Here is a 27,701-nt window from a genome sequence, read left to right as displayed (position 1 = left end):
ATGGTATTCAGAATGCAACAGTGAAAAAAAAAAAAAAAGAAGAAAAAAGTTAACATGTCCCAAACACCAAAACTGTCTACTTCCTTACAGTGGTAAGAGTCAGCCCTTTGTATCAACAGTGACTTGGGCATAGGCAGCTAACCATGATAGTACACTGTGATCGGAGTATCTGGTTCTTGACCTGTTGCAGCAGCTGAGATCATATGTTTTCCAACCAGTCTCAAGTCTTGTTTACATTGATTAGTTGCTCCTGAGTAACTGAAAAGATAACTGGCTAGTGTGGATGCAGAGCTCCACAATAAAACAATCAAGCTCCTTGTCTTGCTAAAAAGAAACTACTCCCCACCGGTAATGAGTTTCATCACTATGGAAATGCCCATCAAATGTTGCCAACAAATTACCTGAAAAATTACTGGAGGTACAGCTAATGTACCTTTAAAATCACTGTGTCATCTGCCAATCAACAACTTTTTTGTACAACGAAGATATGGAATAAGGTCTATAACTATTGTTTTATGTTTTATGGGTTTTTTTTAATTTATTATTGCACATTTCTTATTACTGAATAATGATTTATTTGACCAATGAGTATTGTACAGTATATTGCCTCAAAATCTCTTGATATGAAATATCATTATCTTTAAATGAATTCAGTGACACCAGTTGGCAATTTTTACTTTGATAAGAAAAGCGCCAAAAACATAAATTAGATTTATGTTTTATTCATAAGATGTTCTTCTATCTTGAGTGAGTGGATGTTAGGTTAAAAGGTGCCATAAATACATTTTACTGCTCCTTCTGTGATTAAACAATAGTTTTATTCCTGTGAAATGAGCAGAAGTGTTGGTATGCAACATTTATGGACTTGATAAGACAGATAATCTCGTGTGGAACAATTAACTCAAGTGTTGCAATATGTGACTTGCAGGGGCGTAGCTGTAGGGTGTGCAGAGGTAGCAAATAGAGATGAGCGAACACTAAAATGTTCGAGGTTCGAAATTCGATTCGAACAGCCGCTCAATGTTCGTGTGTTCGAACGGGTTTCGAACCCCATTATAGTCTATGGGGAACAGATACTCGTTAAGGGGGAAACCCAAATCCGTGTCTGGAGGGTCACCAAGTCCACTCTGACATCCCAGGAAATGATGCCAACACCTCTGGAATGACACTGGAACAGCAGGGGAAGCATGTCTGGGGGCATCTAACACACCAAAGACCCTCTATTACCCCAACATCACAGCCTAACAACTACACACTTTACACACTCAATACCACCTCTCTGACAGTAGGAAAACACCTTGAAACATGTGTATTTGGCACTTGCAGTGAGGAGAGCTTGTCACCAGCAGTGAATTTGGCCCTTGTAGTAAGTTGAGGTTGGCACCAACATTTGTTTTGAAAATCAGGGTGGATTGAGCCTCTAACCAGCAGAGTTTGGGCAAATTCATGGTGGAGGGAGCCTCTAAAAACCCCAGTTTGGACCAATTCATGGTGGAGGGAGCCTCTAAAAACCCCAGTTTGGACCAATTCATGGTGGAGGGAGCCTCTAAACAGCCCAGTTTGGGCAAATTCATGGTGGAGGGAGCCTCTAAAAAACCCCAGTTTGGACCAATTCATTGTGGAGGGAGCCTCTAAAAACCCCAGTTTGGACCAATTCATGGTGGAGGGAGCCTCTAAAAACCCCAGTTTGGGCAAATTCATGGTGGAGTGAGCCTCTAAACAGCCCAGTTTGGACCAATTCATGGTGGAGGGAGCCTCTAAAAACCCCAGTTTGGACCAATTCATGGTGGAGGGAGCCTCTAAAAACCCCAGTTTGGACCAATTCATGGTGGAGGGAGCCTCTAAACAGCCCAGTTTGGACCAATTCATGGTGGAGGGAGCCTCTAAAAACCCCAGTTTGGACCAATTCATGGTGGAGGGAGCCTCTAAAAACCCCAGTTTGGACCAATTCATGGTGGAGGGAGCCTATAAAAACCCTAGTTCGGACCAATTCATGGTGGAGGGAGCCTCTAAAAACCCCAGTTTGGACCAATTCATGGTGGAGGGAGCCTCTAAACAGCCCAGTTTGGACCAATTCATGGTGGAGGGAGCCTCTAAAAACCCCAGTTTGGACCAATTCATGGTGGAGGGAGCCTCTAAACAGCCCAGTTTGGGCAAATTCATGGTGGAGGGAGCCTCTAAACAGCCCAGTTTGGGCAAATTCATGGTGGAGGGAGCCTCTAACCAGCCCAGTTTGGACCAATTCATGGTGGAGGGAGCCTCTAAAAACCCCAGTTTGGACCAATTCATGGTGGAGGGAGCCTCTAAACAGCCCAGTTTGGGCAAATTCATGGTGGAGGGAGCCTCTAAAACCCCCAGTTTGGACCAATTCATGGTGGAGGGAGCCTCTAAAAACCCCAGTTTGGACCAATTCATGGTGGAGGGAGCCTCTAACCAGCCCAGTTTGGACCAATTCATGGTGGAGGGAGCCTCTAAAAACCCCAGTTTGGACCAATTCATGGTGGAGGGAGCCTCTAAACAGCCCAGTTTGGACCAATTCATGGTGGAGGGAGCCTCTAAAAACCCCAGTTTGGACCAATTCATGGTGGAGGGAGCCTCTAAACAGCCCAGTTTGGACCAATTCATGGTGGAGGGAGCCTCTAAAAACCCCAGTTTGGACCAATTCATGGTGGAGGGAGCCTCTAAACAGCCCAGTTTGGGCAAATTCATGGTGGAGGGAGCCTCTAACCAGCCCAGTTTGGACCAATTCATGGTGGAGGGAGCCTCTAAAAACCCCAGTTTGGACCAATTCATGGTGGAGGGAGCCTCTAAACAGCCCAGTTTGGGCAAATTCATGGTGGAGGGAGCCTCTAAACAGCCCAGTTTGGGCAAATTCATGGTGGAGGGAGCCTCTAACCAGCCCAGTTTGGACCAATTCATGGTGGAGGGAGCCTCTAAAAACCCCAGTTTGGACCAATTCATGGTGGAGGGAGCCTCTAAAAACCCCAGTTTGGACCAATTCATGGTGGAGGGAGCCTCAAAAACAGCCCAGTTTGGACCAATTCATGGTGGAGGGAGCCTCTAACCAGCAGAGTTGGTGGAAATCAGGGTGGAGGGAGCCTCTAACCAGCAGAGTTGTGGGAAAGCAGGGTGGAGGGAGCCTCTAACCAGCAGAGTTGTGGGAAAGCAGGGTGGAGGGAGCCTCTAACCAGCAGAGTTGGTGGAAATCAGGGTGGAGGGAGCCTCTAACCAGCAGAGTTGTGGGAAAGCAGGGTGGAGGGAGCCTCTAACCAGCAGAGTTGTGGGAAAGCAGGATGGAGGGAGCCTCTAACCAGCAGAGTTGTGGGAAAGCAGGGTGGAGGGAGCCTCTAACCAGCAGAGTTGGTGGAAATCAGGGTGGAGGGAGCCTCTAACCAGCAGAGTTGGGGGAAATCAGGGTGGAGGGAGCCTAGTATTAGCAGAATTGTGCAACACTTATGGTGGATGAGTATGAGGATGCGGAGGAATTGGAGAGGTTGAGTACAGACATGGAGTTTCATGTTGGGGTGCTTTACACATGTGGGCACAAAAATGAAGGCTCTATCCAGTGGTGGTTCATTTTTATCAAAGTGAGCCGGTCGGCACTCTCAGCTGACAGACGGGTGCGCTTGTCAGTGATGATGCCACCGGCTGCACTGAACATCCTCTCAGATAGGACGCTGGCGGCAGGACAGGACAGCACCTCCAAGGCATATAGGGCAAGTTCAAGCCACAGGTCCAACTTCGACACCCAATACGTGTAGGGCGCAGAGGGGTCGGAGAGGACAGGGCTGTGGTCGGAAAGGTATTCCCGCAACATGCGCCTATACTTCTCACGCCTGGTGACACTAGGACCCTCCGTGGCGGCACTTTGGCGAGGGGGTGCCATCAAGGTGTCCCAGACCTTAGACAGTGTGCCCCTCGTTTGTGTGGACCGGTGAGAACTTGGTTGCCTACTGGAGGAACTGCCCTCCTTGCCGCCAACGTCACATGCTGGAAACATCTCCATCATATTCTGCACCAATTGCCTGTGGCAAGCATTGATGCGATTGGCCCTCCCCTTTACCGGAATAAAAGACGAGATGTTGTTTTTATACCGGGGGTCAAGGATAGCAAAGATCCAGTACTGGTTGTCCTCCATGATTTTGACAATACTCTTGTCGGTTGTAAAGCACCCCAACATGAACTCAGCCATGTCTGCCACAGTGTTAGTTGGCATGACTCCTCTGGCCCCACCGGAAAGTTCAATCTCCATTTCCTCCTCATCCTCCATGTCTACCCATCCGCGCTGCAACAATGGGATGATTCGAAGTTGCCCGGAAGCCTCCTGTATCACCATCACATCATCGGACAACTCTTCTTCTTCCTCCTCCTCCTCCTCCTCCATTAAACGCAGTGAAGCGGACAGATGTGTGGACCTACTCTCCAGCTGTGACGGATCGGATGCTATCCCTAACTCCTCTGTGTGATCTGAGTTATCCCTGATGTCAATCAGGGATTCTCTCAGAACACACAAGAGCAGGATTGTAAGGCTCACCATCGCATCCTCAGAGCTCACCCTCCTTGTGGACTCCTCAAAGACCCGTAGGATGTCACAAAGGTCTCTCATCCATGGCCACTCATGGATGTGAAACTGAGGCAGCTGACTTTGTGGCACCCTAGGGTTTTGTAGCTGGTATTCCATCAAAGGTCTCTGCTGCTCAACCACTCTATTCAACATCTGAAACATTGAGTTCCAGCGTGTGGGGACGTCGCACAAAAGCCGGTGTTGTGGCACATGCAGGCGTTGCTGGAGAGATTTTAAGCTAGCAGCGGCTACTGTCGACTTGCGAAAGTGGGCGCACATGCGCCGCACTTTCACCAGTAGCTCTGGAACATTGGGGTAGCTCTTTAGGAAACGTTGCACCACTAGGTTGAAGACGTGGGCCAGGCATGGAACATGTTGGAGTCCGGCAAGCTCCAGAGCTGCTACCAGGTTCCGGCCGTTATCACAAACGACCATGCCTGGGCCCAGGTACAGCGGCTCAAACCATATTGCCGTCTCATCGAGGAGGGCATCCCTCACCTCGGAGGCAGTGTGCTGTCTGTTCCCCAAGCTGATCAGCTTCAGCACAGCCTGCTGACGTCTACCAACGCCAGTGCTGCAACGTTTCCAACTCGTAGCTGGGGTCAATCTAACAGCGGAGGAGGAGGCGGTGGCGGAGGAGGAGGCGGTGGCGGAGGAGGAGGCGGTAGAGGAGGAGGAGTGGGGTGTTCTTCTCGTGTCCCTGCCAGGAATGTTAGGCGGGGAGACGAGGTACACCGGGCCAGTTTGGGAAGCAGTCCCAGCCTCAACTACATTCACCCAGTGTGCCGTCAGTGAAATGTAGCGTCCCTGTCCGCATGCACTTGTCCACGCGTCGGTGGTCAAGTGGACCTTTGTGCAAAGCGCGGAACTAAGGGCCCGCCTGATGTTGAGTGACACGTGCTGGTGCAAGGCGGGGACGGCACACCGGGAGAAGTAGTGACGGCTAGGGACGGCATAGCGAGGTGCCGCAGTTGCCATCAGGTCCAGGAAGGCGGGAGTTTCAACAAGCCGGAACGCCAACATCTCCTGGGCCAGCAGTTTAGCGATGTTGGCGTTCAAGGCTTGCGCGTGTGGGTGGTTAGCAGTGTATTTCTGCCGCCGCTCCAATGTCTGAGAGATGGTGGGTTGTTGTAAAGAAGCGCCTGATGGTGCCTTTGATGGTGCAGGAGAAGGAGATAAGACAGGAACAGGGGAGGATGAGGGAGAAGTCAACAAAGTGGCGGAGGCAGATGAAGTGGTGTCCTGGCTCGTCCTCTGGAGTGCATCGCCAGCACAGTCAGCAGTGGCAGTGGCAGTGGCAGAGGCAGTGGCAGAGGCAGTGGCAGTGGCGTGAACGGCAGGCGGCCTTTGTCCTGCCGTTGCTGCCTGCCACTGATTCCAGTGCTTGGATTCCAAATGACGGCGCATTGAAGTGGTGGACAGGTTGCTCTTCTCAGAGCCCCTAATCAATTTCGAGAGGCAAATTGTGCAGACAACACTATATCTGTCCTCGGCGCATTCCTTGAAAAAACTCAACACCTTCGAGAAACGTGCCCTCGAGGTGGGAGTTTTTCGGGGCTGGGTACGAACTGGAACATCTTGGGAGATTCCGGGTATGGCCTGGCTTCGCCTAAGCTGCTGACCTCTGCCTCTAGCTACCCTTTTTGGTGCTGCACCTGCCTCAACATCCACACTACTTTCCCCGCTTGACATCCCCCCTGTCCAGGTCGGGTCAGTGTCCTCATCATCCACCACTTCCTCTTCCAACTCCTGTCTCATCTCCTCCTCCCGCACAATGCGCCGGTCAACTGGATGCCCTGACGGCAACTGCGTCACATCATCGTCGATGAGGGTGGGTTGCTGGTCATCCACCACCAAATCGAACGGAAATGGAGGAGACTCTAGTGTTTGAGCATCTGGACACAGATGCTCCTCTGTTAGGTTCGTGGAATCGTGACGTGGAGAGGCAGGTTGAGGGACAATTAAAGGAGTGGAGAACAGCTCTGGGGAGCAGGGACAGTTGGGGTTATTGTTCTGTGAAGCTTGGGAATTTTGGGAGGAAGGAGGACAAGACTGTTGGGTAATAGGAGGAGAGGAGGCAGAGTCTGACTGGCTGCTGGGCAATGTGCTGTAAGCGTTCTCTGACAGCCATTGCAAGACCTGTTCCTGGTTCTCGGGCCTACTAAGGTTTGTACCCTGCAGTTTAGTTAATGTGGCAAGCAACCCTGGCACTGTGGAGTGGCGCAATGCTTGCTGCCCCACAGGAGTAGGCACGGGACGCCCTGTGGCTTCACTGCTACCTTGCTCCCCAGAACCATTCCCCCGACCTCGCCCACGGCCTCGTCCACGTCCCTTTCCGGGAGCCTTGCGCATTTTGAATTCCCAGTTAGAAATTGGCACTATATACCAGTAGCAAAAATTGTGGGTGCACGTAACCCCAATATATTCTTTGAATTCCCAGTCAGACAATGGCACTATATACCAGTAGCAAGAAATGAGGGTATTTATAACCCCAATATATTCTTTGAATTCCCAGTCAGACAATGGCACTATATACCAGTAGCAAGAAATGAGGGTATTTATAACTCCAATATATTCTTTGAATTCCCAGTCAGACAATGGCACTATATACCAGTAGCAAGAAATGAGGGTATTTATAACCCCAATATATTCTTTGAATTCCCAGTCAGACAATGGCACTATATACCAGTAGCAAAAATTGTGGGTGCACGTAACCCCAATATATTCTTTGAATTACCAGTCAGAAACTGGCACTATATGGCAGTAGCAAGAAATGAGGGTATTTGTATTCCCAATATATTCTTTGAATTCCCAGTCAGACAATGGCACTATATACCAGTAGCAAAAATTGTGGGTGCACGTAACCCCAATATATTCTTTGAATTACCAGTCAGAAACTGGCACTATATGGCAGTAGCAAGAAATGAGGGTATTTATAACCCCAATATATTCTTTGAATTCCCAGTCAGACAATGGCACTATATACCAGTAGCAAGAAATGAGGGTATTTGTAACCCCAATATATTCTTTGAATTCCCAGTCAGACAATGGCACTATATACCAGTAGCAAGAAATGAGGGTATTTATAACCCCAATATATTCTTTGAATTCCCAGTCAGACAATGGCACTATATGGCAGTAGCAAGAAATGAGGGTATTTGTAACCCCAATATATTCTTTGAATTCCCAGTCAGACAATGGCACTATATACCAGTAGCAAGAAATGAGGGTATTTGTAACCCCAATATATTCTTTGAATTCCCAGTCATACAATGGCACTATATACCAGTAGCAAGAAATGAGTGTATTTGTAACCCCAATATATTCTTTGAATTCCCAGTCAGACAATGGCACTATATACCAGTAGCAAGAAATGAGGGTATTTGTATTCCCAATATATTCTTTGAATTCCCAGTCAGACAATGGCACTATATACCAGTAGCAAAAATTGTGGGTGCACGTAACCCCAATATATTCTTTGAATTACCAGTCAGAAACTGGCACTATATGGCAGTAGCAAGAAATGAGGGTATTTATAACCCCAATATATTCTTTGAATTCCCAGTCAGACAATGGCACTATATACCAGTAGCAAGAAATGAGGGTATTTGTAACCCCAATATATTCTTTGAATTCCCAGTCAGACAATGGCACTATATACCAGTAGCAAAAGTTGTGGGTGCACGTAACCCCAATATATTCTTTGAATTACCAGTCAGAAACTGGCACTATATGGCAGTAGCAAGAAATGAGGGTATTTGTAACCCCAATATATTCTTTGAATTCCCAGTCAGACAATGGCACTATATACCAGTAGCAAGAAATGAGGGTATTTATAACCCCAATATATTCTTTGAATTCCCAGTCAGACAATGGCACTATATACCAGTAGCAAGAAATGAGGGTATTTATAACCCCAATATATTCTTTGAATTACCAGTCAGAAACTGGCACTATATGGCAGTAGCAAGAAATGAGGGTATTTGTAACCCCAATATATTCTTTGAATTCCCAGTCAGACAATGGCACTATATACCAGTAGCAAGAAATGAGGGTATTTATAACCCCAATATATTCTTTGAATTCCCAGTCAGACAATGGCACTATATACCAGTAGCAAAAATTGTGGGTGCACGTAACCCCAATATACATTCACCGGCCACTTTATTAGGTACACCATGCTAGTAACGGGTTGGACCCCCTTTTGCCTTCAGAACTGCCTCAATTCTTCGTGGCATAGATTCAACAAGGTGCTGGAAGCATTCCTCAGAGATTTTGGTCCATATTGACATGATGGCATCACACAGTTGCCGCAGATTTGTCGGCTACACATCCATGATGCGAATCTCCCGTTCCACCACATCCCAAAGATGCTCTATTGGATTGAGATCTGGTGACTGTGGAGGCCATTGGAGTACAGTGAACTCATTGTCATGTTCAAGAAATCAGTCTGAGATGATTCCAGCTTTATGACATGGCGCATTATCCTGCTGAAAGTAGCCATCAGATGTTGGGTACATTGTGGTCATAAAGGGATGGACATGGTCAGCAACAATACTCAGGTAGGCTTTGGCGTTGCAACGATGCTCAATTGGTACCAAGGGGCCCAAAGAGTGCCAAGAAAATATTCCCCACACCATGACACCACCACCACCACCAGCCTGAACCGTTGATACAAGGCAGGATGGATCCATACTTTCATGTTGTTGACGCCAAATTCTGACCCTACCATCCGAATGTCGCAGCAGAAATCGAGACTCATCAGACCAGACAACGTTTTTCCAATCTTCAATTGTCCAATTTCGATGAGCTTGTGCAAATTGTAGCCTCAGTTTCCTGTTCTTAGCTGAAAGGAGTGGCACCCGGTGTGGTCTTCTGCTGCTGTAGCCCATCTGCCTCAAAGTTCGACGTACTGTGCGTTCAGAGATGCTCTTCTGGCTACCTTGGTTATAACGGGTGGCTATTTGACTCACTGTTGCCTTTCTATCAGCTCGAACCAGTCTGGCCATTCTCCTCTGACCTCTGGCATCAACAACGCATTTCCGCCCACGGAACTGCCGCTCACTGGATGTTTTTTCTTTTTCGGACCATTCTCTGTAAACCCTAGATATGGTTGTGCGTGAAAATCCCAGTAGATCAGCAGTTTCTGAAATACTCAGACCAGCCCTTCTGGCACCAACAACCATGCCACGTTCAAAGGCACTCAAATCACCTTTCTTCCCCATACTGATGCTCGGTTTGAACTGCAGGAGATTGTCTTGACCATGTCTACATGCCTAAATGCACTGAGTTGTCGCCATGTGATTGGCTGATTAAAAATTAAGTGTTAACGAGCAGTTGGACAGGTATACCTAATAAAGTGGCCGGTGAGTGTATTCTTTGAATTACCAGTCAGAAACTGGCACTATATGGCAGTAGCAAGAAATGAGGGTATTTGTAACCCCAATATATTCTTTGAATTCCCAGTCAGACAATGGCACTATATACCAGTAGAAAGAAATGAGGGTATTTATAACCCCAATATATTCTTTGAATTCCCAGTCAGACAATGGCACTATATACCAGTAGAAAGAAATGAGGGTATTTATAACCCCAATATATTCTTTGAATTCCCAGTCAGACAATGGCACTATATACCAGTAGCAAGAAATGAGGGTATTTATAACCCCAATATATTCTTTGAATTACCAGTCAGAAACTGGCACTATATGGCAGTAGCAAGAAATGAGGGTATTTGTAACCCCAATATATTCTTTGAATTCCCAGTCAGACAATGGCACTATATACCAGTAGAAAGAAATGAGGGTATTTATAACCCCAATATATTCTTTGAATTCCCAGTCAGACAATGGCACTATATACCAGTAGCAAGAAATGAGGGTATTTATAACCCCAATATATTCTTTGAATTACCAGTCAGAAACTGGCACTATATGGCAGTAGCAAGAAATGAGGGTATTTGTAACCCCAATATATTCTTTGAATTCCCAGTCAGACAATGGCACTATATACCAGTAGCAAAAATAGTGGGTGTATATAGCCCCAATTCTATTGCTAGGGGACTTGCAGGGTATTTCTGAGGTGAAGGTGGGGGGTCACACCATTGGAACGGGGATTTGGGGTGTATATATGGGGTATACGGGAATACACTGTCAGTGTGTTCCATTCAGGATCCTGGGAAAGCTGGGTTGCGGCGATTGAGCCCGTCAGTGCCACGTTACACTGACAAGCTTCTCCCTGGAATTGAAGTTATATGTAAGCCCAATATATTCTTTGAATTCCCAGTGAGACAATGGCACTATATGGCAGTAGCAAAAATAGTGGGTGTATATAGCCCCAATTCTATTGCTAGGGGACTTGCAGGGTATTTCTGAGGTGAAGGTGGGGGGGCACACCGTTGGAACGGGGATTTGTGGTGTATATATGGGGTATACGGGAATACACTGTCAGTGTGTTCCAGTCAGGATCCTGGGAAAGCTGGGTTGCGGCGATTGAGCCCATCAGTGCCACGTTACACTGACAAGCTTCTCCCTGGAATTGAAGTTATATGTAAGCCCAATATATTCTTTGAATTCCCAGTGAGACAATGGCACTATATGGCAGTAGCAAAAATAGTGGGTGTATATAGCCCCAATTCTATTGCTAGGGGACTTGCAGGGTATTTCTGGGGTGAAGGTGGGGGGGCACACAGTTGGAACGGGTATCGGGGGTATATATCGGGTATACGGGAATACACTGTCAGTGTATTCCATTCAGGATCCGCGGAAAGCTGGGTTGCGGCGATTGAGCCCGTCAGTGCCACGTTACACTGACAAGCTTCTCCCTGGAATTTAGCTCTTATAAGAGCTGTTGGTTGTCTTCTCCTTCCTATCCTAGCCTGTCCCTGCCTACCCAGAATCTAAGCCCTAGCTAACTGGACAGAAACCTCCGTTCCCGGTGAATTGCAAGCTCAGAATGACGCAAAGCTGGGCGTCGCTGTTCTTTTAAATTAGAGGTCACATGTTTTCGGCAGCCAATGGGTTTTGCCTACTTTTTTCAACGTCACCGGTGTCGTAGTTCCTGTCCCACCTACCCTGCGCTGTTATTGGAGCAAAAAAGGCGCCAGGGAAGGTGGGAGGGGAATCGAGTAATGGCGCACTTTACCACGCGGTGTTCGATTCGATTCGAACATGCCGAACAGCCTAATATCCGATCGAACATGAGTTTGATAGAACACTGTTCGCTCATCTCTAGTAGCAATCACTAATGGGCCTTGTGCCTGAGTGCGCCAAAGACTCTTTATAACATAAGAAAAGACCAGTGTTATAGATAGCACATGGTCAGTGGGGGCTCCTTTACATATTTTGGATTGGGATCTTGGAGATTCCAGTTATATCTCTGATGATTACTATAGAGGTGTCATTTGTATATTATATACAGGGGCGTGGCTATATAAAATATAAAATATAGCACTATTCAAATGTCACAAGGTGAGTAAACGTCTTGTTACAAATAGTAATAGTAGCATTTATATTTACATGTAATGTATTGTGAAAAGGTAAGGAAATATTAGTAAGGTGGAATTGGAAAAAACACTATTAGGCTTAGTTCACATGGGCACGTAATAGCATATTTTGCTCCTGATTTTGACTCTGGAAGCCACGTCAAAATCGGGACCAAAATACACCTGCCGCGACTGTCAGTCATGGCTTCCCGCTCCGGAGTAGGCCCAAAATGAATGAGCCTAGCCCGGAGGGTGCTGCCGTGAGGCGGATGCCATGGCTCCATGAGCCGCAGAATCCGCCTGAAGAAAGGTCTTGTCCCAGGTTATTCACACAGGGAGAGACTAATAGGTTCAGGTCCACAAGCATACAATGTCACCAACACAACTGTTAACTCTTTAGTGGCCTGAACCCTCCCTTCATGTATTTAGGGTCAGGGGACACTTGTCCACATCAGGGAGAGTGTGTGCCTACATAGGCAGTATGGAGACTTACAAGTCATTCCTGCTCTGCTAGGGATTATGGGTAAAAAATATGCAAATCTATTCTCCTGGATGGAATTAGGAGAACAGAGTGCACTCTGTACACCACCCTATAGAGGGCAGCATCCTTAACATCATGAACGACTCAGTTATAAAGTCTTTTAATCATGATGTGGATTTAATTGCCAAATCAGTATTTCTGTCCCAAAAGGAACAGATTCCCAGCTATGGACAGCGCTGTTTCGGCCTATTGGGCCATCCTCAGCATAGCGTAGGGATACTGATTTGGCAGAGTGAGAGACTATAGATCAGGGTTTGGGAACACTCGTCCACATCAGGGAGAGTGTGTGCCTACATAGGCAGTACGGAGACTTACAAGTCATGTATTTAGACATAGAAGGATTAGATTAATACTAATTTGAGGAGAATGTGTGCAATATTTCCAGTTTGACATATTGTGTTATGGCGAATCACCACTACACACAGTTGGTTTCATCTGTTTATTTTGGTCATACTCCTACTTTCAATTAGTTTACAGCAGGCAGTATTCCAAATGTATAGCACAAACAAAAAGTTTGCCTTAATTGCTGCATGAAAATTCAATGTCTAATTTGTCATCAATCGGAAGTATTATTTTTATTTTATTATGCTTTATTGGTTTTGTTTGTTGGAAACTAAAGAACACAGGCAAGCAGCAGAGGCTTCTGGGCTGCCATCCAGATCATCAATCAGCACTCTGGCAGCACTTTATATGTTTGCTGGGACCTGAACTCTGATGAGCTTATGTACTTTCATAAATATGGGTAGAGAACAAGCTTTGAGGAACAAATAATTATGTCACTGTAGCCATCGTATTTCTTGAATCACTACCACTTTTTTTTAAATTACTTTTAATTATAAAATAACTTTTCTTAAATTAATAATACAGGTTAATATATCCATGAGGGGCCCATTCCTGATTTTGATATAGGGCCCTATGAATTCCAGTTATGCCCTGGGTTTGCATAAGCAGAGAAATACACATGACTGGGTCATTTAATTTATTAAAAAAAAAAAAAAAAAGCTAATCAAGAAATCATTCTGTGTAATTTTTTAATGAAATATGAAATGATGAAAAAAGATATCTATACAAATAGATAGATAGATTGATTGATTAGGTTTTAAAGCTGCCATGTATGCATACAGCATTTTTTTCTACATAGTGACAAGAGTGTGTCAATTACGGCAGAGTCAAAAAGTCTAAAATGTATGCAAAAATTTTGATGAATCATACCCTAATTAAATGAAACAGTTTGTGACAGTGAATTAAGAGATGATAAAGGTAATTTGATTCAACACCATTTAGCTCATAGCTAATCTTTGGATTAATGTGACCTGACAACACTTGCAGTAAATGTACATTTATCAGATTAATTGCCTTGTACCAAGTTTTTTGTGTTAAATAAATGGTGTCTATCCTCACTAACCAATTTACATATGAAGCAACACAACAATATTTATAACAGTTTAATCAACATTCTCATTTATTTGTATTCAAAATTTATGAAAGCCTGTTGAAAATCCTATATCTAGTACATATAGTTCTATACTGAGTACAATAGTGGTTGGAAATGCATGATTCAATTATGAAAATTAACATAAAAACAATAATATATCCTTTGACAACATTGTTGTAGTTTTCCACTGTGAATGTGTTAAGTATTTCAAAAAATATCATTGAAAGCAGAGAAATGGTGGTTTATTGGCTATTGGCAATTCAATGAAAGTGAGGACACTCAAATCAATGTGGAGTGTGGCTCTTGGCTATGAATATGGGCAAATGTATGGTTCTCCAAGGACGTACATGCAAGAGGGATAAAACAAGTTTTAGAGCCTCAAAACAGCAGAATATACATCTGCACTAGAATAAATCTGACAGCTGTGGATCTATAAAAAAATATCTAAATCCTCGAGGCTAGAGTCTCTAAAGAGGAGTACATGAGGGTATATTGTATTATGAAAGCATGTACAGTGTAAAAAAAACTAGTTATAGCACATATTGAAATAAGCCTTCTAACCCATATTCTTCAAAGAACTAGCATGCATTTGGCAATGTGTCAAATGCAGAATTATTCCTCCATTTACAATCAGCTCACATTATTAGACTGGGTTTACACTGTCATTTCTGAGGCAGTTGTTCTGATCCACCATAGAATCAGAACAATGGACTGAAACGGTAACAAAATGACAGATGCAGATGGCGCACCTTCTGTTTGAATACATCATCATTGACTTTAATTTTAAATCAAAGACGGTAGCTTTCTTACAACTTGTATGTTTATTTTTCAGACGGCTGATAAAATATTGTGTACTGTACAGGACATTTCTGTTCAATTTAAATCAATAAACAAACTAAAAGGGAGAAAACTTCTGTCTTTGTTTTAATACTAGAGTGAATATTGATGGTTGGATGCAAACAGAAGGTGCTCTCTCTGCAAGAGTCAGGCCTGGTTCACATCTGCATTCTGTATTCTGTTCGGGTAGTCCACTTGGGGACCCCCTGAATGGAATACTGAACGCATTGACAAGCGGTGAGCTTATGAAAGCATATGGACCCCACAGACTATAACGGGGTCCTTGCGTTTACCACGTGGTGTCCACACGACTTATGCAGAGAGAAAAGTACTTCATGAACTACTTTCCTCTCTGCATGATTCATGGGGACACCATGCGGAAAACACACGAACCCCATTATAGTCTATGGGGTCCGTGTGCTTTCATGGCTCTACTGCTTGTCAATTGCTTGGGGACCCCCCGAATGGAATACCGAACACAGATGTGAACCAAGCCTCATTCTGTCAGTTTTTCAGACTGTTGTTCTGATCTTATTACGGATGAGAATAATAGACTGAGAAATGGCAATGTAAACACAGCCTTATATGTAATATGTATAAATGTATATATAAAAGTTTGCTTTATTTTATAGGTTGTAAGATTGCACATGATATCCTAAGTTCCTTTCTTTAATTTTCTGAATTTAATTTTTTAATTCAAATTAGTAAGTTGTCTTTTGTTGCCTTATGAATAAAACAGAATATGGGAGGAAGGCTAATCTCTGTGATATAGGTTTATATGATTTGAAGCAGCACCTGTAAAACTCGGTCCGTGTGAGTGCAGGATTTCCTGGCTTGATCAGTGTGTAGGGAGAGGGACTCCTAGCTTTATAGTTACAGTCCTATGAAAAAGTTTGGGCACCCCTATTAATCTTAATCATTTTTAGTTCTAAATATTTTGGTGTTTGCAGCAGCCATTTCAGTTTGATATATCTAATAACTGATGGACACAGTAATATTTCAGGATTGAAATGAGGTTTATTGTACTAACAGAAAATGTGCAATATGCATTAAACCTAAATTTGACCGGTGCAAAAGTATGGGCACCTCAACAGAAAAGTGACATTAATATTTAGTAGATCCTCCTTTTGCATAGATAACAGCCTCTAGTCGCTTCCTGGAGCTTTTAATCAGTTCCTGGATCCTGGATGAAGGTATTTTGGACCATTCCTCTTTACAAAACAATTCAAGTTCAGTTAAGTTAGATGGTCGCCGAGCATGGACAGCCCGCTTCAAATCATCCCACAGATGTTCAATGATATTCAGGTCTGGGGACTGGGATGGCCATTCCAGAACATTGTAATTGTTCCTCTGCATGAATGTCTGAGTCGATTTGGAGCGGTGTTTTGGATCATTGTCTTGCTGAAATATCCATCCCCGGCGTAACTTCAACTTCGTTACTGATTCTTGAACATTATTCTCAAGAATCTGCTGATACTGAGTGGAATCCATGCGACCCTCAACTGTATCAAGATTCCTGGTGCATTGGCCACACAGCCCCAAAGCATGATGGAACCTCCACCAAATTTTACAGTGGGTAGCAAGTGTTTTTCTTGGAATGCTGGTTTTTTTGGACACCATGAATAACGCCTTTTTGTATGACCAAACAACTCAATCTTTGTTTCATCAGTCCACAGGACCTTCTTTCAAAATGAAGCTGGCTTGTCCAAATGTGCTTTTGCATATCTCAGGCGACTCTGTTTGTGGCGTGCTTGCAGAAACGGCTTCTTTCTCATCACTCTCCCATACAGCTTCTCCTTGTGCAAAGTACGCTGTATAGTTGACCGATGCACAGTGACACCATCTGCAGCAAGATGATGCTGCATCTCTTTGGAGGTGGTCTGTGGATTGTCCTTGACTGTTCTCACCATTCTTCTTCTCTGCCTTTCTGATATTTTTCTTGGCCTGCCACTTCTGGGCTTAACAAGAACTGTCCCTATGGTCTTCCATTTCCTTACTATGTTCCTCACAGTGGAAACTGACAGGTTGAATCTCTGAGACAACTTTTTGTATCCTTCCCCTGAACAACTATGTTGAACAATCTTTGTTTTCAGATCATTTGAGAGCGGGCTGTCCATGCTCAGCGACCATCAAACTTAACTGAACTTGAATTGTTTTGTAAAGAGGAATGGTCCAAAATACCTTCATCCAGGATCCAGGAACTGATTAAAAGCTACAGGAAGCGACTAGAGGCTGTTATCTTTGCAAAAGGAGGATCTACTAAATATTAATGTCACTTTTCTGTTGAGGTGCCCATACTTTTGCACTGGTCAAATTTTGGTTTAATGCATATTGCACATTTTCTGTTAGTACAATAAACCTCATTTCAATCCTGAAATATTACTGTGTCCATCAGTTATTAGATATATCAAACTGAAATGGCTGTTGCAAACACCAAAATATTTAGCACTAAAAATGATTAAGATTAATAGGGGTGCCCAAACTTTTTCATAGGACTGTATGTATGATGCTAACAGTCCCTGCCTCCCAGCTGCATACTGTCTGTATTCTATTCACTATGAGACAGTATGGCGCTGGGAGGCAGGGACTCCTAGCATTATAGTTATCTATAATTATTCACAATGTTCAGACTGGGAAATACAGCACAAATACGGACTGAGTTTTCAAACACGGAATGAGTTTCATGGGTGAAACTCGGTCATATAAATCTAGTCATAGACCTGATTCACACATCCGTTAAAATCATGGACAGCACAAGATCTAGGCTATTTCATGCATGTATGTTGCCCTTGGTTGGACTTTTATTCACATCTGTAATATAATATCCATGAGATAATATATTATGGAAAAACATTTTTACAGCATATCACTGATTTCAGTTTTTTTCTAAATGTTGTCTGCTACTTATGTTATATTCTTCCCTTACAAAATACCACATAGATACCTCATCTACACAGTTCCCAAGTAAACATACTGTACTTCTGGGGAAGCTGACATCTGTATGTGAATTTGCACTTTAAATTGTTACGTATATTTATTACACAAAATCAAGAATGTATTAAATGATATGATAATGAATGTGTAAATATGTGGAAAGGTATGCCATAATATTGCGTATTTATTTCTACGGATGGATAGATATACCTATTCTTTATTCAAACTATCCTTTTTTCTGTCTTCAGGGCAACAGCTACGCACAGGGGCCAGGTTATATTCAAAGATGCTCTGGCACAGCAACTATGTGAGCAAGGAGGTAGGTAATGCTATATATTATCATTTTAAGTATATGTTGTCTTTTTGCAGCAATGTTCATTGTAGCATATTTTTTATTGATCAAAGACTACTGTAGCTCAGATTTTTATATATGCTTAAGGCACTTGTCCTCTCACCATCATTGGATCTGTTACCTTTTATCTTTACTAATGAGGGACCAAGGGACTTCAGCTTGAAGGCTAATGGAAGCCACAAACATGTCAAGGAACAAATCAAAATGTAAAAATTATTATCCAGCAGTCATTTCATGACAAGTATCTAGGAATAAGCATTGTTTCTAAACCAGCTAACGAGGGAATGTGCCTGAGCTGCAAAATAGACATGTGGTCAATGAATTTGTCACCACATGAAAATAAAAATGTATTTTCTTAACCCTTTACTTTTTCTATAGCCCCCACCATTCCTGATCAATCAATGATGTTAGTTTTGGTGCCTGGTTTGCTACTAAGGCTCTCTGATGTCAGGTGGGCAGTGTTAGGCAGGAATAAGCAGAGAGGACGTCACTCAGAGCTCCAATTAGACAGGCAGTCAGTGTCATATCTCAGAATTACACACCTTGCCTGCTGCTGCCTTACACTGCCCATCTGACAGGTCAGAACATACATAGCATGTGTTACACTGAAATTAACAGCGATTATTGCTCATGAATGGGGGGGGGGGGGGCTAGAGAGAAAATTCCAACTGATCCAACTGGATCAGAACCTATTAAATGAGGCAAAGAGCTTGGCTTGGAAGAGTTAAAGGAAAACATTTGTTTTTGTACCGTGCTAGCCAGTGGGTATGAAATATGAAAAACAAAAAACTTGAGAGTCTTCAGTAGTTGATATCTTTTTTAATGGCTAACTAATAATGATGACAGATTACAAGCTTTCGATGCTCTTGGCTTCTTCCTCAGGTATATTTAACCCCTTCCCGACATTCGCCGTAATAGTACGGCGCTGCAGGGAAGGGCTTCCCGCAAACCGCCGTACTATTACTGCGGATGCATGGTGCGCACACAGAAACTGTGTGTGCACCATGCACAGCGGGTGTCAGCCGTAATACACGGCTGACAATGCCCTGTAACACCCGCGATCGGGTTAGCCCCTGAGATGCCGGCGATCAACATGACCACCGGCACCTCCTGGGTTTCGTTACAAAATGTTGCCGATCGGCACCCCCCCGCGCCGGTTTCGGGGGGTGCCGATGTTCGTAGGGGGCAGCCCGGGGTCTGATCACTTACCCCGTCCTCGCTCCTGGCTGATCCTGCCGTAAATGAAGCTGTCAGCCTGTGCGTCTACACAGGCTGACAGCTTCCTATACAATGCAATACACGTGTAACACGTGTATTGCAGTGTATATGTGGTGAAGCAGTGATCAGCCGATCACTGCTTCAATCCCCCATGGGGACAGAAAAAAAAAGTTAGAAAAAAGTAAAAATAAAAAAGTTTAAATAAGTTTAAAATAAAATAGAAATAAATAAAGCCCCAAAAATCCCATTTTCCCCATATAAAATGTTTTATTATGTAAAATAAAGAAAAATAGAAAAAAACATTACATATTTGGTATCGCCGCGTCCGTAATAACCTGAACAATAAAATTAAAACATTATTTAACCCGAACGGTGAACGCTGTAAAAAAAAAGTAGAAAACCGCACAAAATAATGATTATTCACCACCTTTCCCTTACAAAATGTTCAATAAAAAGTAATCAAATGGTCAGATGAAAACCAAAATGGTACCGATAAAAAGAAGAGGTGTTCCCGCAAAAAATAAGCCCTCAACCAGCTCTGTCTAGCGAAAAATAAAAATGTTATGCCTTTCAGAAGATGGCGATGCAAAAATAATGATTTTTTTCCCCTAAATTGAATTTTATTCTGCACAAATAGCAAAGCATTAAAAAATAATATCGCCGTAACCGTACCGACCCGCAGAATAAAGGTAACATGTTGCTTATGCTGTACGCTGCACGGGAAAAAAAATAAATGCTAAAAAGCAATGCCAGAATTGATGTTTCCTTTTACATCCCACCCAGAAAGAGTTAATAAAATGTAGTCAATAAGTTACAGGCCCCAAAATGGTGGCATTGAAAAGCACATCTAATACCGCAAACACCAAGCCCTCATATGGCCACATTGCCAGAAGATAAAAATAAAAATCTAGCTTGTACAATGTGAAGACAAGAAACCCAAAAGTCGCCAAATCATTAGGACATAAGTGGCTGCGACTAGAAGGAAATGTATAAGCTGTGCGAGTGTTTTCAGGGGACCCCCATATTTAGAGCTTATGAGGGATGATACACCAGCGCTGATCCCCCAGAATGCCCCTCTTCCCCGTCCGTGTCATAGGAGCTAGTGGGAAAATAAAATAGGATTTGGTGTGCCCAATTTAATCCGCACAGCTTACACATTCACTTCGGGGTTACTAATGCTCACTACATCACTTGATAAATTCTTTGTGGGGTGCGGTTTTCAAAATGGGGTCACTTTCTAGAGGTTTCCACTGTTTTGACACCTCAAGGGCTTTGTAAATGCAACATGGCTGCTGAAACTGATCGCAGCCAGATCTGCCCTCTAAAAGCTCTTTGGCGCGCCTTCCCTTCTGCGTCTCACTGTGCGTCCATATATTAGTTTACACCCACAAGTGGGGTACTATGGTAGTCGGGAGAACTTGCCTAACAAATTGTGGGATGCATTTTCTCCTTTAACCCCTTGTGAATGTGCAAATTCTAGGGCTAAACGAAAATATTAGTAAAATAAATTCAGATTTGAAAATTTCACCTCCATTTTGTATTAATTCCTGTTAAGCACTTATAGGGTTGAAATACTAGGTATATGTTGTTTTGGCTTATATAAGGGGTGCAGTTTTGAAAATGGGGTGATTTATGGGGGGCTTTAATACAAGGGTCTTTCAAAACGCCTTCATAACTGGATTAGGCCCTTTAAAAAATGGGTTTTGGAAATTTCTTAAAAATTTTGAATATTGTTGTTTCACTTGTAAATCTTATAATGTCCGTAAAAATTAAAATGGCGCCTAAAGTTTGATGCCAACATAAAGCAGAGATCTGGGACATGAGATTTATGATATAATTTTGGCGGTCTGACTATCTGTATGTAATGTACATCATTTCAAACTTTATAAAATGCATATTTTTCAAAATTTCCACCAAATTTCCAATTTTTTCATAATTAAACACAAAACATATCAACCAAAATTTACCACTAACATGAAGTACAATGTGTTACGAAAAAACAATCTTCAAATCACTTTGGTAAGTTAAAGCGTTCCAAAGTTATTGCCACATAAAGTGACACATGTCAGTTTTGAAAAATTGAGCTTGGTCAGGAAGTCAAAAAGTGCCATCGGCGGGAAGGGGTTAAAAACTATTTTTTTTAGTTAGCCATTAAAAAAAAGTATCAACTACTGAAACTCTCAAGTTTTTTGTTTTTTTATATTGGAAGAGTTATTGAAAGATACTCTTTTAAGTAAATTTGATAGTCAAAGATAACTTTTAGTATAACCTTTTTTCTAATACATCTGAATAATGATAAACCATATAGAAGAGAACATTGAAGGAGTTGTCTGGCAAAATGTTATACAAATGATAGCTTTTTGCATTATAAACACATATTTAACATGCTGTCATTAAAATGTCCAACATCTTGACTTTTTTGACCTTTCTATCTTGGCAAGAGGGAAATATGCTCCCTTTGTCCTGTGTCAAGAGACCTTCTCCTCCAAGCACTCATGGATTGCTTTTGGAATGCCTCTAAATTTTTATAATATGTTTTGATGGGTCTTGAATCCAGGACCTCTGTTATGCAAAACAACAATATAGTGAGGTGACAAAATGTTCCTCAGCCTAAAAAGCTCAATATAAATTTTCTTTACAGGCACAAAGGACTGGTATATAGAGGTTTATCTGTATGCCATTATTCTAGAAATATATATAAAAAAGGGGAAAAGCTCCAGAAGTTACAAACCCAGGACTGCTACATCATCATATGCCCTTAACTGTAGTATATTTGAAATTCAGTTATGTCATATCTGTAAAACCCATCTTCACAATGTGTGACAAACTCTGCTATTCTGTATCATCAGATAGATTTAGATCTAACATTTAAATATCAGTTCTTCCATATCTAACTCTGTCCAACTAAATAAAGGGATAAATGCAGCTGAAAAATAGCTGTGCCATATCTTATAACTACAACTATTCAATACCTGTCAAATTTATTTATGCTACATCTTCAAATATACTCACCCATGTAGCATATGGTATACAAGAATGCCATTCCAAGAAATACAGCTGCTTAATACTGTATCTGTCAAACTCACCTCTGCTACTTCATCAGCAGCATGTAAAATTGTGCTGTGTGATATGTGACAAGCACAGCTCCAGAAAACGTTAGAAATACATAAAATTAATAAATAATAAATTGGTAGCTATGAATATTTCCTGCCCTCCTTCCGATTTAGCATCTTGAGTAGTCTTCATCATGTATGTATTACACTAACCACTTCTTGACAAAATAGAGAGATGCCCCTTTCTCTTATGGATGAACAGGATAGCGACAAGATGACACTTCTTCTGATCTTTTATTTCTTTAGAGTACTAACAGTTGCAATTGCATATTCTGAAGATCTCATGGAATAGGATTTTTGTGTTTATTTGGGACACCACAAGACCTCATACTGCTCAGCAGAGGATGTTCATTCACAGGAAGCAGGAAGGCTTTAGATTTCCCGATCTCACGAAAAATTACTTTGCAGCTGCATACCATTGCCACTATGCCCCTGTGGGCTTTTCTAGGAATCATAAGATGTTCAGCCTGGATAATAGACTCACTCCAATGCATACCACTAGGCCATTGTCCCTGTTCACTAAGCCCCTTGATGTGACACTCCCTGGCAGTTTGGGACAATGTCAAATATTCCTGCAAGCTATGTGTAATTTCCCCCAGCTACTTCTGTCCTGCCTCTGGTTTAACCTTTCTTCTGGGCTCCTCTAATGTCCAAGCATTTTATTGGTTGAGATCCCAGCATGTATCATGCCCTATGCTGATATAGTCACCAAAGGCAGAAAACCATTTGCCTTTGAACCACTCGTATGCCTCTTTTTCTCTGGTTTCTCTTTCTTCCACTTTCTCTTCTGCTTCACTCTTCTCAAATATGTTACCCCACAGCTCTATTGCTATTCTAGGTAGGCACCGATTGTCTTGCATCATGTTTCTGATTGCACAGATTAAACTCTACAAACTGGTAATAGAAATAATATACTGAGGCCTATACCAAGGTGGTATAGGTGGTATAAGCTTGCCCTTAATAGGTTTTCCCACCTCCCCTTCTTAATAGCTTTGCCTACTGTTTCTTCTGATCACTTCCTATATTCTTCAACAAGCTGGTGGGAGGGCTTAGGGTTGTTTGATTGACAGGACACTATGAAGTACCTCAGTAGATATAGACATTGCCTTTACCATATAAGATTATTTATTATGATTAAAAGAATTCTATAATAATGCAGATCAAATAGTATACATAGTTTATATAAAAAAATATACAAGCTCCCAGAACTGAGAACAAACTTGCAGTACACTCAATGTTATTTTTTGTGTTTACATCGAGCAATAACTGTCACTGTCCAAGACTTTATAAACTGCAATTAGCTGACCTGATTGCCCAGACCACAGAGCAGGAGATAACAGCTCTGAAAGTAATTCAGAAAACTCAGCCTCCCTCCACTCCAGAGAGCAGTTAGTCATGTCATCTGTGCTGGATCAGATAACAGGCTGGGTGCCTTGACAAGATGTATAAACAGTGGGAGAAATATTTTCACATAGCAAGCAAATAAAGCAGCATTGCTAAAGCAATGTATTTAGGAAAACTCTTGAATTTACATAAACTAGCAGTATAGATAGGATCCTTGAGATAGGAATACCCCTTTAAAGCATAATTAAACTTTAGAACAAATGGCAGCATTTATATAATTAATACATTTTGTAATATTCTTTATCAAATTTTCCCTCTAAAATATTCCAAATTTTCCTAATGCCATAGATCTAACTGTTTGAAATAAATGACCCTCCACCCAACCTCAGCTTTCTTGCATTATGTAAGAGCCTAATTCCATATGAAAACAGTGTACATATGTCATCTCTTAATAAAAAATAAGGCAAATAAAAAACAAAAGCAGGATTTCACAGAGTCAAAATTAATTAACAAAGTACAGTACATTTTATTAATAACAAAATTATTGTAATAATAAGAAACTTACTGTGCTAAATGCACCAGAATTCTAAGTAAGCCATCCAATAGGTTGTGTTAAGCCCCGTTCGCAAGAGTGTGCGGATTTTGGCACTAAATACACGTCATAATCCGCCCCCTCACAGTAGCGGTCTATGTAGACCGCTAGCTTACTTTCCGCCGCTCACGGAAAACAGAAGCGAGCTGCCCTTTCATCAGGCAGATTCTGCGGCTAATTCAGCCGCGGTGTCCGCCTCGTGGCAGCACACTTCAGAATTGGCCCATTCATTTGGGCCTACTCCGGAGCTGTGCCGCGACTGTTGGAAGCTGCGACGGTTGTGGCAGGCGCATTTTGGCCATATTCTGACGTAGCTTCCCACATCAGAATCAGGACGAAAATCCGCCAGTATGCCCCCCGTGTGATCTAGCCCTTAATTTAGACAAAGAAGCCTGAAGATGCCCTAAATTTGTCATCCAGTACTATCAATTGTATATTTACCTCATTTTAGTCTAAGTCTTTACTAAGATTAGTAAATCTGCCCACTGATCCAAATTCTTAGAAGAATGTAAACAGTCCTACTTAAACATATGTGCATTTGTCCTAAATATGTAATCTTTTTTCTTCCAGCTCCAACAGAAGCACCTTTACGTCCAAATTTAGGTACGTATTGATTATTAAGTTAGAATGATGATGATGATATATGATCTCACCTATAGGATTGCTGTTTTTGCCTGTGCATTTCCTTTTGACTAGGAATTTAATAAATATATCTTTTACATAATGTTTATTGATGACTTTGTATAAAACAGGCATTTATGTTAGTGTAAGGTCTCAGCAGTTCTTAGACTTTTTCCATAATATCACATTCGTCACATTATTCATTATTGTAAATTAACTTTTAACAAAGAAATACTAGTTGTTATTATTAATAATAATAATAATAATAATAATAATAATTTATTTTAGAGCATCATTAATTCCATGGTGTTTTACATTTTAATTGGGTTTACCTACACAATACAAAAATACACAAAAACAAGTACAATAAACTAAATTGATGTCCAGTGACTGACTGGCACAGTGGAATAGAGGACCCTGTCCACAAGCTTCTTATGATCTGCAAGGGAGCAGAGTTAGAGACTATAAAGGAAGGGGAATAGAGACAGGGTAGACAAGTTCAGAAGGTGTTGTGGTGGCAACAGGATTATTGGAAGTTGTAGTTCTTCCTATAGAGGAGAGTCTTCAGTGTCCAACAATCATGAAGGTTGTGATTGTAGGTGCTGGTGTTATCATGGTAGCGAATACCAGAGTGTGGGGAATATCTGGTAGAAATCTTGGAGGCAGTCGCACTAAAAACAAGGTTTTGAGATATTATGAGGTTTTAAGAGATTATGTGTAGAGAGGTAGTGGGAGATTAAGTCACAGATGTATGGAGGGGACAAGTTATGTATTATCTTATATGTCAATGTTAGGTAGTTGAGAAATGGGGGACATACATATTAACTTGCATGAAGATAGGGGTCTGTGGAGATTATGTTTTGTTTTGTTTTTAAGGCAGAGTAAAAGTAATGCAGCTGTAGGTATTATCAGTGTGTGGCGAAATTCTTAGCACATTGAAAGATATGATCCATGTAGAGGAGGTAGGGGAGAGCACGTGAGACAATGTAAGGGGTACCTGTACAGTGAAGAGAGAGAGGAAGGTGGTGGATAGGGCCGCAGGAAGTCTGGGTTACCCGAGAAGAAAGTCAATGGGCCATTATTCACAAAGAGTCATGTCATGTTGTGGTGGAGTTAGCAAGCACTTATGATTTGGCATGCAACATATGGCAGAGAGGAGGCAGTTTTGTCCAACCAATGACATCTATGGAGCCATGGGAGGGAAATGAGCGGAAGAGGTCTCAAGGATTTCTCAAGGGCAACCCAGAGTTTTTTCAACATTAGAAGTTTTATTGAAAGTTTTTCCAAGAAATTTTTTTACACAAAACCGAAGAGGGGAAAAAAAAAAAGTGTGTGTGTGTGGGGGGTTTGGAAAAGGGGGGGGGGGATTGGGGGGGAGGAAGTAATGTACAGAAGAATCAAATAATGGCAAAACTTGGGGGAAAAGAAGGGGATGGAGAGGGGGGGGAAGGGGGAGGGAGATGGGCACAAAACAGATAAACGCTCTGGCGCAGCAGAGCTGAGGAACAAACCATATGCGAGAACCTTAAAACATATGAGTAACAATAAAGAGAGGAAATAAGGAAAAATCTAACAAAAAAACCACACAGGGGGACATTACACAGGGGACACAGAAGGAAAGAGGGAACGGAAGTCGGCAGAATAATAAAAAATGGTTCCAAAGGAGCCAGGTTTGTTGATGCTTGGTATCATCCTGACGGAGCTCAGCCACCAGGGTTTCCATAGTTCGCAAGGCAAGAACCTCATTCATCCAACAAACGAGGGAGGGGTCGTGGACTTCCATAGCCTGGGAATGACCGAGCGAGCTGCCACCAATAAAAATCCAAGTAGTCTACGGGTTGGTTTACGGAACACCCGGGAAAATAGTGAAAGAAGCAGCGGGGCCGGGTCGTCTTCCAGATCAATCCCCGTCACCTGCCGAATAACCTGTCTGACCCCAGTCCAAAAGGGATGAAGGAAAGGACATCCCCACCAAATGTGGGCCATCGTGCCGCGGTCGAAGAGACATCTCCAGCATCTATCAGAAGTGGAGGGATAAATATCATGTAGGAGGGCCGGAACCCTATACCATCTGGAAAGTATCTTAAAGTTGGTCTCCTGCGCCCTACATGATATGGAGAAAGTATGACACGCACGAAAGGCCGATGACCACACATCTGGGGGGAACGAGACCCCCAATTCCCTCTCCCACCCGTTAATAAATGACGGAGGCGAATCCTCAGCCCCAACCAACAAAAGACCATAGAGAAGGGAGACAGTGTGAGAGGGGGGGGAAGGGGAGATACAGAGACGTTCGAACGGTGACAGAGGCCTATGAAGGTCTCGGGAGGACCGCGAAGAGGAGTAAAAATGAGAGAGCTGGGAATATTGCCAAGAAAAGGGTGGTGTATCCGAGCATGAGGCTTGGGTCAGAATCTCCGAGCGAGAGAGAAGCGAGGAAGACGAAGTGACCTGCTTAAAGCGGAGGATGGGAGAGCCCACACGATAAGATAGGAAGGAAGAGCCCAGGGCTGCAGGGAAGTCCGGGTTACCCGAAACGGGGGTCATAGGGCCATCATTTGCGAAGAGAAGGCGCATGGCACTATACTTACGACACACTCCCATGGTCTGGCGCGCCACGTAAGGAAGCGGATACCGTTTATTGTCGGACCAGTATTTCTCATGGAG

At 42.8% G+C, this 27,701-nt stretch overlaps 1 protein-coding gene across 4 annotated transcripts in view; it reads left to right on the top strand.

The window, feature by feature from the left end:
- Positions 1–27,701, top strand: part of RELN (reelin) — a 372,556-nt gene that overhangs the window by 100,688 nt on the left and 244,167 nt on the right. For all 4 annotated transcript variants that reach the window (XM_075274073.1, XM_075274072.1, XM_075274071.1 and 1 more), the window contains exons 4-5: positions 18,043–18,113; positions 24,984–25,016. In XM_075274073.1, the coding sequence (XP_075130174.1) occupies positions 18,043–18,113; positions 24,984–25,016 (104 nt within the window). The remainder of the gene's footprint in view (positions 1–18,042; positions 18,114–24,983; positions 25,017–27,701) is intronic.

Source organism: Leptodactylus fuscus, chromosome 5 (genome assembly GCF_031893055.1).
Source record: "Leptodactylus fuscus isolate aLepFus1 chromosome 5, aLepFus1.hap2, whole genome shotgun sequence".
Lineage (NCBI taxonomy): Eukaryota > Metazoa > Chordata > Amphibia > Anura > Leptodactylidae > Leptodactylus > Leptodactylus fuscus.
The sequence above is the reverse complement of the archived record's forward strand: the minus strand, read 5'-3'. Positions and strand labels throughout refer to the sequence as shown.